The sequence below is a fragment of the Dipodomys merriami genome, unplaced genomic scaffold, assembly GCF_024711535.1.
Source record: "Dipodomys merriami isolate MVZ:Mamm:240054 unplaced genomic scaffold, mDipMer1.0.p SCAF_4, whole genome shotgun sequence".
Lineage (NCBI taxonomy): Eukaryota > Metazoa > Chordata > Mammalia > Rodentia > Heteromyidae > Dipodomys > Dipodomys merriami.
This window is the reverse complement of record NW_027205603.1, coordinates 67,444,233-67,463,470: the sequence shown is the minus strand read 5'-3', so window position 1 is coordinate 67,463,470 and position 19,238 is coordinate 67,444,233. Positions and strand designations below refer to the sequence as shown.

The 19,238-nt window shown below is 30.9% G+C and overlaps 1 protein-coding gene across 41 annotated transcripts in view; it reads right to left on the bottom strand.

Annotated features, from left to right (window-relative positions):
- Rims2 (regulating synaptic membrane exocytosis 2) overlaps positions 1–19,238 on the bottom strand; it is a 427,098-nt gene that overhangs the window by 116,774 nt on the left and 291,086 nt on the right. For 13 of the 41 annotated variants that reach the window (XM_069991192.1, XM_069991193.1, XM_069991196.1 and 10 more), the window contains 2 exons: positions 16,551–16,580; positions 400–500 (listed from right to left, as the gene is read on the bottom strand). The exons of 22 other annotated variants lie outside the window; for them this stretch is intronic. In XM_069991192.1, coding sequence (XP_069847293.1) covers positions 400–500; positions 16,551–16,580 — 131 coding nt within the window. Of the gene's footprint in view, positions 1–399; positions 501–13,957; positions 14,047–16,550; positions 16,581–19,238 lie in introns of those variants that run through there. 6 more of the 41 variants (XM_069991195.1, XM_069991231.1, XM_069991239.1 and 3 more) reach the window with 2 other exon arrangements.

The following is a 19,238-nucleotide window of genomic DNA, read 5'->3' as shown; positions in this document are numbered from 1 at the left end:
CTACCACTTGAGCCACAGCACCACTTCCAGCTTTTTCTGTTAATGTGGTGCTGAGGAATCGAATCCAGGGCCTCATGCATGCAAGGCAAGTACTCTACCACTAAGCCACCTTCCCAGCCCCAGAGTTTTAAGTTTTATAAAATGAAAACAACCCTATAAGATTTGTTGTTTAGCTCTAGATCTCCTATATAACACAATAATGTGGGGTTTTGCTTTGAAATGATAATATCTATCCTTAAAGTCTGAGGTACAAGCACATAATAAATTTGAACACTTAATAATTTCAAGGGGCCCTTGCTTTATATGTTTCTGTCTTGGCTAATTTGCACTCAGTGGAAGAAATCTAGAGGTTTCATATGACTGATCATCTTACAACTTTTAAAAAGAAAATTGTCTTGCCTTCGAATGGTAATCTTGTTCCAGTCTGGGGTCTGATCCAGCTACCTGTTTGTATTTGTTAATTTTCATTTGGCGATTTCTCTCCTCTATATCCATAGCACCTATTGAGTAGAAAAAAATCCATAAAATTAATGTTCAGTTCAGGTTTTTTTCTGAGTCCTACTTATAGGAGGTATAAAAGAAGAAATGCTACACTGATATATTACTTAGATTCAAAGTAGTATATATAAATTAAATGTCATGTGTTTTTTAGATTTATTTAAAGTATACAATGTGGTAAATAAAAGCATGACTAATTATTATGTTAAGTGATTTTAACTGAATAAAATATATATGACCTGAAAGAGAAGAAAACAAATCCTCCAAACTAGATGGAAAACACTTTCTGGAATTATCGATGTGCAAAAAGAATGTCTTTGATAACACAAAAATTTGACTAATAATAAAAGGATTTAGACTTACAACTCATCATATTTACTTGCATAAATGTTTTAAGTCTATTGAGTTAAAGATGAAATTAGAAGCTAAATCATAAAATTAAGCTACATATTAAGACAGGTTGTCTCAGCATACTTGTGGAGCTGGTTATCAGGAACTTTTGAAGTTAAATTTTCTAGAAAGGATCAAGAAAAATGCTTTACAATAACAGTTTGTACAAGATACTATGCCAGTAAAGGCATAAAATATTACTGAAATGAATTTAGAGAGAAAATAGAATGGAAAGAGGTGGGAGGTGAAATGGTAAGCATAGTATAAAATGAGGTCAATGCTCCCTGAACTGGTGCTACCTCAAAAAAATGATCAAGTATGGCTTTAAAATCTTTCACTGGAATGGGAACTACATTTTATGAATAAATTCTATCAAACAGAGTAAAAATTTAAAATACACTATTTATTAGGTAACTTCATAGGAATACTCTATTTCTCTTATATATAGAAAATGGAAAAAAAGAAAATCTCAATCATACAGTACAAATTTATACAGTGTGCAAAACGGCTTGGTAGGTAGCCATAAAGCATGCTATCATGTAAATTCACAACTCTATGTTGTGAATATAAGCATAAGATAGGAATATAAGCATAAGATAGGAATATAAGCATAAACATATATGTCCCTTACTTAAGATATATAGACCAATGTATATCTATTGAATAAGTATTTTTAGTTCTTACTTGATTTAAAAAAATGAAAGAAAATGGGATTTAAAATTGTAGCAGAATAATTAAAGTTACAGTATACTATCCTGGGTCATATTTTAATGTTAATGTTTTAATTTTTAAAATATTACTTTTGATCTACACAATTTGTTGTACATTAGCTATATTAATTAAAAACAACGTTATATGCAAGTGCATATGGAAAATAGTATACATATGTACTAGTCTATGAACTTCAAGTATGGAATTGTTTGAACTTTAAGAGATGCTATCAGAAAAAATATTTATTTTCTCCAATGACAAAGGAATTAGCAAGCAGAACATCAAAAAGAATTAGCATTGAAAGACAAATATAGTATGTAAAATGTGTTCGAAAGACTTTGAACATTGAAAGACAAATATAGTATGTAAAGTGTGTTTGAAAGTTTCTAAAAGAAAAAAATAAGTAATGTTGCCATCATATTATATGGCAAAATACTTTGTTAAATATGTATAGCACCAGTTTATAAGGAAATTTAGGAACATATAGACTCGGACACATAGATATACACATATGTGAATGATACACATTTTCTAATATTTATTATTTGCTATTTACTGGATAGCAGCCTCCTATCCAGCTACATTAACTTCTTTCTGATTCAGAAATAGAGATGTGATGCACTGGCAGTAGTTGGTTCATCTGTTCTGTAAAGAGTTCAGTAGAAATATTGTAGACCTTTTGAACCATATACAAACTTACTCTGATACAAGTTGGACACTGCATTTCAAAAGCAGCTACAAACAATGCACATACAATTGAGTGGCTGTGATTCAATAACAAATCCACAGCACAAATCATCCTGAAGGAAGAAATCTGAAAGTCTTTCCTTTACTATTAAGCACAAGAAAAGGGTTTCCACTTTCACTTCTCTTATTCAACTCAACACTTGAAATTTTATCAGAACAATGAGGCAAGTAAAATAAAAGGGATACAAATAGCAAAGGAAGAATCCAAACTATCTATATTTGCAAGAATAGATTCATAGTGTCTATATGTAGAAAATTCAAAATACTCTGCAAAAATCCTTCTAGAACTGAATAAAAATTCAGCAAAGTAGCAAAATAAAAATCACCAAAAGTGAATTCCTTGAGAAAGAAACCCATTCACAAAAGCCCTAATAAAATAAAATAACTTAAAATAAACAACTCGGGGTGAAAGACATTTACAATAAAAAAATTCAAAACACTGAAGACTAGAAGATGCAAAAACTTCCTACATTGGACTGGGAGAATCAGTGCAGTTCAAATGGCTAGATTCACTGTAATCAAAAGCTGCTTTTTTGAATGGCAACTCCTTTGCACAACTAATTAAAAATAATAAAAATATTAATGTAAGTAAATAAAATAAATGACAATAGTAACAAAAGCTATCTACAGATGCTGTGCATACCTCATCAAAACACTAATGATACTCCTTGTAGGACTAGAAACAAAATCCAATTTAAATAGCTAAATCAATCCTGAAAAAAAAGATCAATGTAGAAGGCATCAGAATACCTAAAAATTTCAAAATATTATACATCACAAGAATAACAAAAAATAAAAATCATGATAATGGAATAACAGCAGTCATATAACCAGCGGAACAGGATGAAAGACAAAAAAAAATAAGCCAACACGTCTACAAAACTGATTATTGACAAAGGAACCAAAAAGACACAAAGAAGAAAGTACAGCCTTTTCAACAACTGGTGCTAGAAAAATTGTTAACTTGGAGAAGATTCAAACAAGACTCATTTCTCACTTTGTAAAACAAACAACGTCAACAAAAAAAGATTACAATAGATCAAAGCTCTTAATGAAATACACAAAAATTGAAACTGCTAGGAAAAAAGCAGAAGCTATTCAAGATATTGCTGTGTAAATATTTTCTGAATAGGATTCCAATAGCCTAAATAGATATAAAAGCCAAGAATGGACAAATAGGAATACATTAAATTAAAAAGAAAAGTCTGCACAACAAAGGAGACACCAACAAAAAAGAAAAAGAACTTACAGAATGGAGAAAAAAAATCTCTGCAGGCTATTCATCTGACAGAGAATTGCTATCCAGAATAAATAAAGTCAACCTGCATACAAAAAAGATATCGGCAAAACCATGTACTTTGTGGCCCTATTCATAATAGATAAAGTATGAAATCAGCATAGATGCTTGTTAAGAAATGAATGGATATGTTGTTGAAGGATTTAGTTTTTTGAGTTCTTAGTATATTTTAGATATGAGGCCCTTGTCTGTTGTGTGGCTAGTGAAGATCTCCCAATCCTTGGGCTTTCTATTGATCTTATTAGCTATGTCCTTTGCCATGCAAAAACTGCAGTTTCATGCAATCCCATGTGTCCAACCTTTCTTTGATTTGTTGTGTTTCTGGGTCTTTATTAAGAAAATTTTAGCCTGTGCCAAGGAGCGCTAGAGTTTCTCCTCCCTGTAATGTTTTCAGGTTGTCTGCTTTGACTTCGAAGTCTTTGATCCATTTGGAGTTGATTCTGGTGTAGGGTGATATATAAGGCGAGCTTTAGTTTTCTACAGGTGTTTAACCAATTTTGCCAGCACCATTTCCTGAAGAGGCTGTCTTTCTTCTATTCTATTTTTTTAGCTCCCTTATGGAAGATTAACTGGCTATGGGTCTGTGGGTTCATTTCTGGGTCTTCAGTTCTATTCCATTGGTCCTCAGATCTGTTCTTGTGCCAGTACCAAGCTGTTTTAATTACTATGGTTTTGTAGTAGAGTTTGAAATTTGGTATTGATATTTTTCCAGCACTGTTCTTTCTGGATTGTATTTGCTATCTGGGGTCTTTGTTGTTCCATATGAATGTTTGGATTGCTTCTTCTATTTCATTGAAAAAATGAGGGTGAGATATTGATAGGTATCACATTGAATTTGTACAGAGCCTTTGGCAGTATTGCCATTTTCACGATGTTAATCCTCCTATTCTGGGAGCATGGGAGGTTTTTCCACCTCCTTAGTTCTGTTTTAATTTCCTTTTTCAGGTTTTTAAGGTTTTCATCATAGAGGTCCTTCACTTCTTAACTCCTAGGTATTTTATTTTTGTGGGGCTATTACAAAAGGATTAAAGAAAATATTGTATATATACACAATGAAGCATTATCCAACCAAAAAGAATGATGATATAATTTGGAGGAAAATAGTTGGAATTGGAGGATGTCATGTTAAGTAATATAAGCTAGACTCAGAAAGGCAAGTATCATGTTTTCATTCATACAGAGAGAGATAGAGAAGGAGAGAGAGATTAACTGAAAGTAGAAGAGGGAATACTAAGGGAATATTATGGAAGGGGACGGGAAAGAAGATCAACAAATCAGTGGGAGGCAGGGATAAAAGGGAAAAAGGAATATGGGCATGACTAAAGGTTGATACATGCATATATGGAAAGAAACAGTGATATCCATTATTTTGTGTGTTTAGTATGCATTAATGGCTGTTTCCTTGAAAAGAAAACCTTATTTAAAAGTGTCATGTAGGATTCAACATACTGCCACTTCTAAAAGTGATTTTTTTCCTTACTAATGGTTTTTAAATTACACAAGAATTAGTTATTTAAAATTAATTATTATATTCAACATAACTAGAATATGAAAGAATATTAATCTATACTTGTTTATGAGCAAATGAAAGTAAATACATCAATTTAAATACATCAATTTAAATTCCAATCCAAAACAAATCTCTTATCTCCAGATCCAGTCATCACTTATATACAGTAACAAAGGTAAAAATTCTTAACCAAAAAAAACTTTAATCAACAAAATTTCAATGGACCACTTTAGTCCACAAATGTGAGTAAATACATCTTTTAACGTGTAAATTTAACTTTTCCTAGAAGAATAATCTGTGATACAAACAATAATAAGCATCTTTCCAAAATTATTGGGCTGACAAGAATCTTCTATTCTTTTTCTATATCTATACAACCTTTTCACACTACAAAAACACTCCACAAAGTATTATCCTTAGAGAAGAATGCCTCATATTGATAAACAAATCCATCATAAAGAACTCCACCAGAAACAAACTTTTTCTTTATTGTCGTTGCTCAGTAACTAAGAAAATAATTCAGAAATAATATTTTGGTTTCGTCAGAACACTTTTTTTCTTCTTGGGATGAAAAACAAGTTAAGTGATTGAATTAAACATGTCAATGGTAGAGGAATGGACTGTATAATCAAAAAACTGTTTTCTAACTATTCTATCCTAAGCTTATTTCCTACAAGGAAAACAAGATGATTAAGTAGATTGTTTCACCTGTTCTCAGCCCTCAGGCACTAATGAGCCACAGTAAAAATGTCTAATACACGGCCCTGATAATTCTGTAATAAAGAGGAATCACTTGACCACAAACACTGATTAGTTTACATATTGGTCTGCTACTTTCTTACTCAACTACTCTCATGTAAATTTATCTAGTAGCATCTAAAGTGCATATTCTTACGTGTGATAAATTATCCTTATTGAAGATCTTTTAGTGGCTTGATTTCATTTTATGGTTAAAGTAGGTTTTAAAAATAAATCACATTTGCAATCAAATTGAATATCAAAGCACTTTATGCATTGAAATAAAATTTAATTAAGAAGGTAATGGAACAATCAAGCTCTTGGATAAACACATTAATTTCAAAAGTTTACACATACTTATGCGTATTTATCCAGGTGATAATCTGTTAATGTATTAAACTAATATCCAAATTATCCTAAATTATTCTTGTTATAAGAGAGTACCTAAGTAAACTAAAAATTGTGGTTTACTGTTTTATAAATCATTTCATAAATACCTTTTTTAAGTAATATAATGCTCTATTTTTATAAGTATATAAACAAATCCTCCTGAATTCCATAAATTTCATCATTTCTACTTGATGAATTACACTAACTAAAATTCATCTTATATTTTCCTAAAATACATTTAAAACATACAAAGCCTTTCCCCCTTAAGGCAGAGAGAAATCAGAAACCAAATGGTTTTTAAGAACTGTATTTATGAAAAAAAATTTACAAAATTAAAAACCTATGTCTATCAATATCATAGAATTCCAAGACTGTCTTTAAATTCACACACTGCATTAGCTACTATTCCAAATTCCTGTGACTAATTTAATGATTTTAAACATGTAAATGTTTAAAGTGTTTAACATTTTTTAAATGTTTGAACATTTACTCTTTATCTTTTTCTTCCATATTTATTTAAATATTTGGCCTCAGTTTTTTTTTATTCATCATTCAATAAAAATTTATTAAGCACCCACTATGTGCAAGCAAGGCCTCAGGTTTTATAAAAAAAAATTCCTTTTTTGAGATAGAAAATCTCACCAAGTGGCAGTCTCATGACTTTGTGATGAAAATGAGCATATCTATAACACTTTTCCATTCATTATTACATCTTGACAGAACTAAGATCTATCAGGACCAATCTGATGTTAGAAAACAAATCTGTGTTGTTCAAATTTTTAACAGATAACATATCAAGAACTTATATGTAGAATATCATTAAATATCTAGATTTCATAACGTAATTTACTTTTTTGTTTTCATTTTTTGGTGATTATAATGGTGTTTGAATTCAGAGCCTCTTCCAGGTAGACAAGGCTATCTTATACTACTTGAGCTATGCCTATTTCCTTTATTTTTCAGGTAGGATATTACTTTTACCCTATGACAGTTGTGGACCTGTATCCTCCTACCTATATCTCCTGTGTAACTGGAATTTCAGACATACAACACCACACCCAGCATCTAAATTATATTCTATTATAATCATATATTAAATTTATTTTCTGGTTAAAGAATTAAGAGTGTATGCACCAATATAAGACTTTAGTAACAAAGGGTCCCTAGCCTTGAAATGTGCTTCTATGAAACAATTTTAACTGATAACAAAATAGAAAAAGATTGGCTTCAATAAATGTAGTTTGCTTTTATAAAAATAGATAAGAAGATGTAATCAATGTGATTGGAATATTAAATAAAAACATCTGAAGTTTTATTCTATTAGAATCAAATCAAGTATATTATTTATATAAGAGATACACATTACTGTAGCAAATCACTGAGAGAGCAGCCCTACTGAATTCTATTTTATAAACTTTTCTTCTAAGAAAATAAGTGACATGTAAGATGATAGACAATAATAATGAGTGTGACCAACATAAGAGTTAGATTAAGTATTCATGAAATATTTCGGTCTCTGCTTAGGCATGTACCAAACAAAATACAAGAAGAAACACATAAGCAAGGTATGAAGAGGATCTCAGTATGTTGCCTAGATACAGCTTGAGTTAGAAATCTAGCTGCCTCGGATTTCCAGATAGCTGGTATCACAGCCACCACACCACCATGCTAAGTCATGATTTTATTTTATAAAGCAGTGTAATTCAGAATGAAAGTATTGTCCTTGATTCTTCAAATCAAGTTTACTTTCAAGATCTAATGGAAAAACTCATTTTATCAGAATAACAATATATATATATGCTGTCAAAAATTTACATGAGAAGAGGTAAATTACTTAACAAGGCAACAATTTGTATGTGTATCAAAGGAATTAAAGTGGTTATACTACTTTAAAGCATTAAATTTCACTTCTTAGGATTTATTCCTAGGAAAGCAGCATGGAAAGATGCTTATTAACCATTGTTTAATACTTATTAACCATTGTTTAATAACTGTGAATGCCTTAGTTAACTGTATAAGATATACTTGTAGAATAGTACTCATCATGAAAAATGATGAAAATAGTATATTTGTTTTTATATATCATAAATATATAGGAAATAAATATATTACAATTTGTGATTATGAGATTATATGGTAAATATGATATTTTAGTTTAGAAACTATCATTTTAAAACTACATATTCATAAACATACATATACACATAATCTAAATCAAATATAAAGAAGAAATTTTAGCAGTTTTCACTGTGTATAGTAAATATACAATAAGTAAATGTGCTGTATTTAATTTTCTATTTGCGTTAATATATAGTGTATAATTTTCCCATTATTATGTATTGCTTTCATGAGAAAAATATCATTTTTAAAGGAAAGATAAAATGCTTATATGAAGTACAAACTTTTCACTTTGAATACCAAAATGGTTTTGAAAAAGTTACCTTTTTTTACAATATGCAAGTATTTCATTACTTAATTTATTAAAAGGATATGAAGTTATTTGTTAAACAAGCACTTAGATGTATTGACTGAAAGTGCTATGTAACAAAAAGAATCACGTATAGTATCACAAACCTGTAATTGCAACTGAGATAGGAGGATCTGAGTCCCAGAGCAACAAAGGTTAAAAAAAAACAGTATGACTACAACAACAATAAACAGAACAGCAGGAGGTAATAATATATGCTGGTAATCACAGCTATTCTATTTAATAGGTGAAGGGAGAGGGACCAAAGTCAAAGGCTGGCCTGAGAAAAAGCACAAGACCTATTTTTCAGACTCTATCTGAAAAATAGCTAAAGTAAAAAGACTCAGGGTATAGTTCAAATGGTAAAGCATTTGCCTGATTAGCAGGAAATCCAGAGCTAAATACCCAATAGTGCAACAAGAATAGTAACCAACATGTAATTTTTATATTAATATAGGAGTGGTTTGATATGTTTTTAAATTTCAACATTAACATTTTCAAATATGAGGTAAGAAATTATTTTTAAGGAATTTGAAAACTATTTCTTCATAATCATTTACAGTGAAACTTCATATATTACAAATTAGAACCTCATAAAGAACTCTTTAAAGATAAATTACTTACTAAAAGCAGATGTAATATGAAAAATAACAAAAATGGAACAAGGTAAATTGACAAAAAGCATGGAAATATATATTTCAAAACAACTATACAGCATATAGGAAAGTATTTCAGTATTAGTACTTGAATAGATAAAAACATTCTATTTCAAAGAAGAAAACTTCAATCTTAATTGTGCAACTAAAATATATAGATTAATGTATTATGTATTTCCAAATTAATTAATTGTGAAGAAATCTGTATTGTGGCCACTGGAAAATGACACATTTCAAATCAAGGAAAATTAATTTGACTGTCTAATATATTTGTGTATGAAACTAACTTTTGTTTTCTCTCAAGAATGTAGGAAATTGAAACTTTATACCTATTAGCTGAACAATAAGATTAAATGATTTGGGGACTTGCACTAGCTCAGGCATATAATCCCAGCTATTTGAGAGACCAAGATCAGAATTTTTTGCAGAAAGCCTGTACAGAAAAGTTCACAGGACCCCATCTCAATCCATAGCTAGAGTGGCACACAGTGACACACCTTCCATCCTAGTTATCTGGAAGGCTGAGAGGACAACACCTCAATGGAAGAATCTGGGTGTGATGCTGCATGCCTGTCAGCCCAGTTAAGATGGCAAGCCTCAAACAGATGTATCAAAATCCATGTAAACACCAAGGCAGGAAGCAAGATGCTATCTGAAAAATGAATAATTCAAAAAAGGGTTGGAGGCATCACATCCCTTAACAGTAGCCCACCTGCTTAGCAAGTGAGGCCCAAGTTCACATACTCTAGTACAGGAAAGGGAAGGGAAGGGAACTGAATAGGGAAGGAAATAGTGAAGGGAAAGGTAGGGATATAAAACTTCAAGGGAGATGCTATAGACAAATCTTAGATTCTTTTCCATGATGTCAAATTTATATTTGAACTATTTTGTGATAAGTTAGTAGGGACAATCAGGCAGGCTAATAAAATATTGTGTCTAATATTGACATCTAAATCCAGCAAACAGACTACCCACTCAGGACTTGGAATTAATATTAGGTTTAATAATAGATTTAATACTAAAACAGGATACATTTGGTCCATGGGTGATTGGAGGATATCGGTGTTTTGTGCCTGGAAAATATGGTGAAGGCAATCACCAGAGAATTGGTGGGATTTTGAACTGCCCAGACATGAATATGTTAATGATAAGAAACTCTTTAAAATTGGCAATGGTTTAAAAGGTAAGAAAAGAGAAAAGTTTTCAAGAATCAGCTTAAAAACCCATGCAACAAACTCTTCATTTGATCTTTCTGGGAGTAATAGTCAACATTTATAAAATAATAGTTTGGGTCAAATTCTCTTTATAATCCCTATTGCTTTATCAATCTCTACTTGTTTGATTTTGATCTTTAAGCATTTAGGGTTTTATATTACCCTACACATTTCATAAATATTGGAAAATACCCTAGAATCTTCATCTGTTTAAGATACTATAGTCATTAAAATTCCACTTATAAATATATTGTGTATGTTGTGTGTGCGTGTGTGTGTGCTCACGCTAATGTGTGTGTGTGTACTAAGGCAAAGAGAGAAGTGGAATGGAGGTAGAGATGAGGGAAGGAAAAAGACAGAAAGCAAGGTGGAAAGAAGAAAGTGTGAGCCAGAGCCTGCACGGCAGAGAGACAGAATACAAACATAATTGAAAAAGTTTACTGAAAGGTTCATTAAGCTACAAACTTAAGCTAGGGAAAATATTTATAGAAAATGATCTAATCTCAAAACATCTGTTAGGCTAGCTGAAGCAAAACTGTTTTGCTATCTCATTTTTCCTGATGTACAGTGACAAGTTTAGACTGAAACATTATCAAATTTCAAGTAACTTTGTTACTTAACTTGTAAAAACCAATTCCTTGTATCTTAGAAAAAAATGTTTTTAGGGGGCATTATTTGAAAACCACTTAGAGAATAGGTAACATGATTATCAAAACTGATTCTAAGAAAAGTGCAATGATGGTTGATAAAACAAACATGAACCAAAGTCATGAAGTTATTAAACTATTCTTATTTGTACCACATGTCTTTGAAATATTCTACCTTCTAACAGATAAATATCTTCATAAGAGAGGTTTAATTCAGAGTAGCTAGCATATCATTACCCTGCATATTTTTATCCCCATCTTATTTCTTATTGATATACTGACTTATTAAGCACTTCTGTAGTCTAAATCTGTATATAATAACACAGCTAGTCATAACATACATTTCAATTACATCCACTATTATATGTCACAAGACTGCATGGAAAGTTTAAAATGAACATGGTAAAGGAACTTAAAACACAGGTAGATTACATTTACATTTATTTAGAAACAAAATTAAAATAGACCTAGAATTGTTGACAATATTACTTTATAACATGTAAAACTGGAAGTACTTATCAAAATAATTTGACTTTTCTTATGTATAATGGAAATTCTTATTGGAAAAAATTTATTGTGCTATAACTAAATATTTATATAAGTATATTCTTCATATAAAATTGAGATACACCCTCATTTTTTTGGTCTTACTATTAGTAACTCTTAATGCTTACTTTTAAATTGTCATAGTTCCAAAACCATGGTGAGAATTTGATATTTTTAATTATTCAGACATTTGCTCAGAAAGCTGTTTAATTAATGTCTGTTGATTTGTTTCCTATGAGAATGCTAATCAACTCATAAAGATTAATTGTGTATTAAAAATGAACAATAGTGATTGTGTAAAAAAATGAAAACCCAAATGTTGCAATCCCTCCAATAGATTTTGAGATATTACTACCTTCATATAGATTACCTCTATACTTTTCATTTCTACATGTTTAAGACTCCAGTCTTTATTCTACCTGTTTAAGGCTCCAGATATTATTCAATAAATAAAATTTAGTTATATTAGGTATGACATTAGAATAATATAAATTAGTAATTACAAGATCTCAAACAAAGAACATATCTAGTAAGATGATAATATTGTACCTGGAAAATTATTCAGAAACCTTACAGAGAGAAATTAAAATTTTAACACTTAGAAAAAAATCACTAAAATAAATTATGATAATAAATTAATTCTAAGTTTTAAAGTGAAATAAGTTTTAAATGCAAGAAGTAGAAAGAAAAATTTAATAGTAATTTCCTGCATTTTCCATGGTGAAAATTACTATGAAGTGATAATACATTTGGGCCATGAGTTGGAAGATAAAATAAGTGATGTTTTAGTAATCTGAATGGGATGAAGCAAGACCAAGTGTGTAGGTCAGTGACAGACCACTTTAGTAATTTGCATGATGTCCTAGGTCTGATGTTCAAAACAGCAAAAAGGCTTACATTTTAATTAAGAAGTGTTCAGCTACCAGCCAGAAGTCAAGTGCCTACTGAGTGGATTAGAACGACTATCTATCTCACTTTAAAGCTCTTGCTCTTCCCAGCCAGGTGGAAGGCCTCAGAACAATCAAAGACTACAAGTGCAGTAGTCCCGATATGCACGTTTCTATGACTGTTATCTTCCATACCAGCAGCCACCAACTAGCATAACTGTGGTATAATAAAATGTATAATAAAAATTGTAGATCAAAGACTGTTTACACAGCAAAATGCATGAGCATTAATACAGGTGGCTCAAAGTGAAACTGATTTTAATTGATGTATTTTCATAAAATAATAGCTTCACTTTTCTAGTGCTCAAGTGTAATAAATGTAATGTTTTAGTGTGCATTACTACATATTAGTTATTTTACTGTATAAAATAAATTTGGGGGTATTATGTTTATCTCCATATATAGGTGAGAAATCAGAGGCACAGATCACAAAGACAAGTAGTAGAATGAATAGGCAGTAGAGTCCTGGAGTCTGCTCCATACTGCTTTTCTGACAGACAATTCTTACAGAAAAAAAAAATCCTTCAGTAGGTGAAATTTGTTGGACAGAGAATCAAGATTAACAATAGACTTAGGTAAAGGTTAAAGTGTTTTCAGAATTGGTAATTAGAATTTTTAGCAGTAACATCTTAAATTCAAGATTTTCCCATATAAAAGGAATTTTATGTCTATTAAAAATTACTCTAAAACATTGTACCCCATCAACATTTAAAACGTTATTTTTCCGTAAGTGACCAACTCTAGATATTCCTACTTTTAAATTCTAAGGACTTTCTCAATATTCTTTTCTCTTATTTGAAAATTTGTAAGCTTTGGTGTATTATATTTCATCAACAAGACCTGTCATATAAAATATGTATTTATATATGTACATATCTATTTCATTTGAGACACTGGTTAAATGTATGACAATATTACTTAATAAAGTATATAATCTTAAATGTTCATAGAATAAATGCTAAGATTATACTTGACTATCTGGCCAGTATCAATGTAACTAGCTTCATTCCTGTATTTCATGAGTAGAATTATTTGGCAGTAAATACATTTATTTTCACAATTGAACTGCCTTATGATTGTGGTTTAAAACATAAAATATACACTTTGACCTAATAGTCAGAAAAATAAACCTCTGAAATGATTTCTATCATATCCGTGCTAAAGTAACAATAGGTGGTATTGATAAGAAAATAACTTACATAATCTTTTATGGTTATTCTAAAGGTTCTTTTTGTTGTTATTGTTGGTCGGTCGTGGGGCTTGAACTTTGAGCTTGGACGCTGTCTTTGCGCTCTTCAACTCAAGGCCACCGCCCTACCACTTGAGCCACAGCGCCACTTCCGGTTTTCTAGTCGTTTATTGGAGATAAGAGTCTCACGGACTTTCCTGCCCGGCTTTGAACTGTGATCCTCAGGTCTCAGCCTCCTGAGTAGCTAGGATTACAGGCATGAGCCACCGGTGCCCGGCTTCTAAAAGCTCTTTTCAACATAGTTTTGTGGTTCTAATTCTTTCATTTGATTCTTAAATCCTTAAATTTTGGTGCTTGACTCTCTCTTCATTCTTCATATACTACTTACTGACAATAATACTCCATGACTATATTTAAATTCTGTCTCTAGTACTTATGTCTCACTCCAGTTTCATATATCCAATTGGTGATATTTATAATTCCATATCTCAAATGAACCTTACACTCAACCAGTCTCCAAAATGAACTCCACCTTTCCCCTAAAAATCATGCAAGCTATATTCCCTATAAAATATACTATCACCTATCTAATATTTCAGTTTCTAGGGGTCACTTATTATTCCTCTTCCTGTATTAATAAGGACCACTAAATGACTGACTTACAGATTCTATTAACTTCTCATTTATTGATGACTTTTACTGATAACCCTAGTTTAGACAATTTTTCTCTCTCCTTCCCTTCTTCTCCTCTCTCTTCTCTCTCCCTTTCTTCCCTATTTTCTCTCTTTTTATTCCTTTCCTCCATCTCTTCCTCTCTTTCACTCCCCCTCTGTGTTCGTAATGGAGCTTTAATTCAACTCCCTATGCTCTTGATCTCCTAACTTGTTGCTGTTGTTGATTGTAGGGCCTGAACTCTGGGCCTGGGCACTGTCCCTCAGCTCTTCAGCTCAAGGCTAGCACTCTATCACGAGCCACAGCGCTACTTCTGGCTTGCTTCTTCTGCTTATGTGGTGCTGAGGAATCGAACCCTGGGCCTCATGCATGCAAGGCAAACACTCTACCACTGAGCCACCTTCCCAACCCCCTCTCTTAGCTTCTTGCTCATGGCTGGTATTCTACCACTTGAACCTCATATCCAGTCTGGCATTTTGCTAGATAAATGGAGATGGAGTCTTGCATACTTTTCTGCTTGGGCTAGCTTTGAACCTATTCAGATCTCAGTCTCTTTCATAACTAGGATTACAGGTAGCTCTAAACCAAGTTTGGTGGCTAATTACTATCTCTTAACAGAGATGTATTACGATACACTCATCAATAGACTAATTTTTCCAGAAACAAATACCTAACTTTGTTATTCTGTTGCTTTACATGCTTCAACAGCCTATACAGCAAACACGTTGGTCCATGAATCCTGTGTCTATTTCACCAGAGATTTTTCTTTTTTTCTTTTCTTTTCCCTGTTTTTTTGGCAATATTGTTTTCTGTGCCCTATGGTGAGAAGCCAACATTTTTCTAGCTTTTAATATTCAATTCAATAATCATCCATTGTATTGTCTTTTTTGAATTAACACCAATCATACCTAGTAGAAATCATGTCATCTTCTGTCATTCATTAGTCTATGAATAATAATTATTATATTGTATTAACCTAGAATTAATTATTATCCCTACTTATTAGATAGACACTAGAAAAAATCCACAAGGATAGGAACCTATTGTATGTCTCGTTATTTCTTTTTTTCTTTTTTATTTTTTTTATTGTGAAAATACTGTACAGAGGGGTTACAATTACATGGACAAGATAATGAGTACATTTCTTATCAAGCATTGTAGCCTCCTCCTTTGTTTCCCCTTCCCATCCCTTCCCATCCTCCCCCCTGTCTGGTTATTTCTAAGACCCAGCACAGTAGCACATAGTATATGTTTAATGAGTGTATATTGAATGAACATAAATAATTTAATGTACCTCTATTTTAAAATGTATTCAACTTTATAGATTTGTAGAAATCATCCATATAGTACTAAAATAGCACTTTTCCAACATCTCTTAATTCCTCTGTAATTTTAAAATAATCCCTTTAGGGCATGTATGAGGTCTGTTGTACCCTCCAAAGCCTAGAATATTGCTAAACTTATAACAGAAGTAAAATACTTTTAGAATTATGTAGAAAAGCTGAAGTGAAGTTTTAAGGGTAACTGTAAGTTTTAAAGTCAGTGTAAAATAATTTATGATTAACATTAATCTGACTTCTATATTTATGATTTCCATAATTATTTTATATATATATATATATATATATATATATATATATATATGCTCACACATGTGTACAAAGGCATGTTTATCTTTTTCATCTGCACTAGTTATCCAGTCACGGAAACATTTCATTATTTACATACTATATAAAATTGTTTTAATTTTATCCATTTAGTTAGAGCAATTTCTATATACAGTTTAACATTTATAATCTCTAAAATACTTGCAAGATTTAATATTTTTATATTGGAAATGAATGAAAAATTATGAAATAAATAAAAATGATAATTTCTAGGTTAATAGTAAATAAATAAAAATAGCAAAGAAAACAGTAGAAGAGACAGACCTGCATATCTTCTTGTTGAGTCCACTTCTTCTGTGGTCACATCGTAATATGGACAGACATAGACAAAGGAGATGGGTATGAGTGGGTATACTCAAAAGGTAACAGTGACACTGAAGGAAAGGGACCCAAGTCATTTTGAGAAAGAACCCTGTGTGCAGTGGTAGGAAGGATATAATCGAATCCATGCCAGAATAGATAAGAGCTGATGGCAAATTAGTTAAGTTAGCAGAATCAGAAAAATTAAGTTAGTGCAAAAAAAAATTCAAGAGTTTGCAGTTATTTATGCACAGCCAATCCTGAACAGATGTTAAAGAAAGACAAAGTTAGTAAAACCAATGGTACTTGAATGATCACAAGAAGTAGTTCTGAAAAAATGTTACTGATACTTTTGTAAATTTCTCAATTAACCAGTGAATGTATGAAAATAAAGTACAATCATATTTTCATTGAATAGCTTCAGCACAGTAAAATGATACCATAAAATGCTACAAACTGATAAATAAAACTAATTTTAAGGATGAATAATAAGATGGTTTTACTATTAAAAATTCAAGTTAATCTTATATTTAGATAAAATATAAATTCATAATGCCTATATACTTAATTCTTATAAACACAACAAACATATCACTGAAACTTCTATTGAAGTTTACCCACAAAACCCACTATTTACTGAAATAGAAATGGCACATTTTAGAAATAATTCTTTCACCATTGTTATTGGACAATAAAAGTTTATACAGTGATTTAATAGCAAGAAAAAATGTAATATCGTGAGCATTGGAAAAAATTCTTTCAAAGTATTAGTAGGATAGTGTTAATATGAGTCATAAATATAATAATGAAGCCAAAATTGCCCATTTCAGTTACCTACTTAGCTTTAATTAGTTATCACAAAATCGTTAAATACCACATTCAGTTCTGCAATTCTTGTTTCATAGTTTTTGATTGATTTATGGAAAACATGTTGGAATATATAACTCCTAAGAAAATTCCTAGAACAAATATTTTTATGATTAGTGAGAAAATGGATTTTATAGAAAAAGAAAGAAAACCTTTTTTTCTTAGAAATGAGAACTGGAAAAGGACTGGCACACTTTAAAACAGCAATTTTCCTTTTATTACTCTGTAAGCACATTATTTACATTCAAAATCAGACACCCCTTAGAATTGCATTCCAAGGGCTGGGGATGTGGCTCAGTGGTTACATGCTTGACTATCATACACAGTATCCTAGTTTCAATTCCCACTATAGAATTGTATTACAAACAGAAGGCTGTTAATTTGCTTGACCACAAGGAAAAAAAGAAAACAAAAAACCTTTGTATCCTCCTTTTCATACACATTAAAATGACATATGCCATATAATTTTCCATTTTCAACCCACCCATTTATTAAAGTTGGTGTCAAAAAAACAAACATATCAACAACATTGGCCAATGCTATATTGTGTTATATTTTGCTTACTGTTTACATACAAAGTTTCTCTAGACACATTTACTGTATATATTATATGTACTAACATAGTTTTCCTCATGTGTTGAATGGATACTGTTATGAATTGATAAAATTATATATTCATATATATATATACATAAATATCCTCCATCGCTAAGACACCATTTAAATTCTTTAGAAAACATAAAAACTACACAAACAAATGCAGCTTTCTCCACCAAGATTTTTTTCTGTCTCTTGGATTATTTCTATGGTAATTACTTTCTATGACACAATGTTTTTCATATTGTATAGCTATAGAACATTGTAAATTCTGCTTAACTCATCCATTAATTTATTCTCATGAAACAGAGGCACAGGGAGTTCAACTGACTTACCCTGGATCACAAAACAAGTTCAATGGTAATGCCAGAATAGTGCAGAAGCCTCCTGAGTACTCATTTTCTTTTTACTAGTTGCTATATGACCCAATAAAGAAATGTGAAATAAAAAGTCAAACCAGGAAGAAACATTAAATCCTCTCATGATGATCCCTGAAATGGATGTACATTATATAATATTTTACTGAGAAACATTTCAAAAAGAAGTTAAATGACCTAATTGATCAAACACACCAATGCTTTCTTTCTTGTAAGGGATATTCTAAAAACAATATTCTTGGGGCGAATATTAAATAATTTTTCAATGTTCTACAAATTTTGTATTTTTGATTAAGGAATGAAAATGAAATATCAACAATGATGTCACTATTGATTAAAAAGACCATTAAATCATTTCCCATTGTTTATGCAAATATGATGAATAAGGAGTTTATAACAGAGCTTATGAAAATATAACTTTAGCAGAATATTCTTGTAAATAGCAAATGTGTAACTACAATTATACCAAATATAGTTAAAACATATGACAGGCTTTCTTGCTTTCCTTGTGACACATTTTGTTACATATTATTTACATTAAAGTGCCCTAATTTTAAAAGAAACTTTCCTTGATCTTACTTGAGCAATCATATTTTATGTAAATGGTAATAAGCAATGAATACTGATTTTACATACATTATGAATGGCAAACTTCAGTGAACCTTGAAAGAAACTAAACTATATCTTCTACCATTTCCATCTCTTTACCTTTCCTTTGATCATTAGTATGACACAGTAAAATATTGTACTTTTTGGTTTTGTTAGGGACAATTTGAAAGAGAACTCTTCTTTCTTTGAACCAGTTACCAGA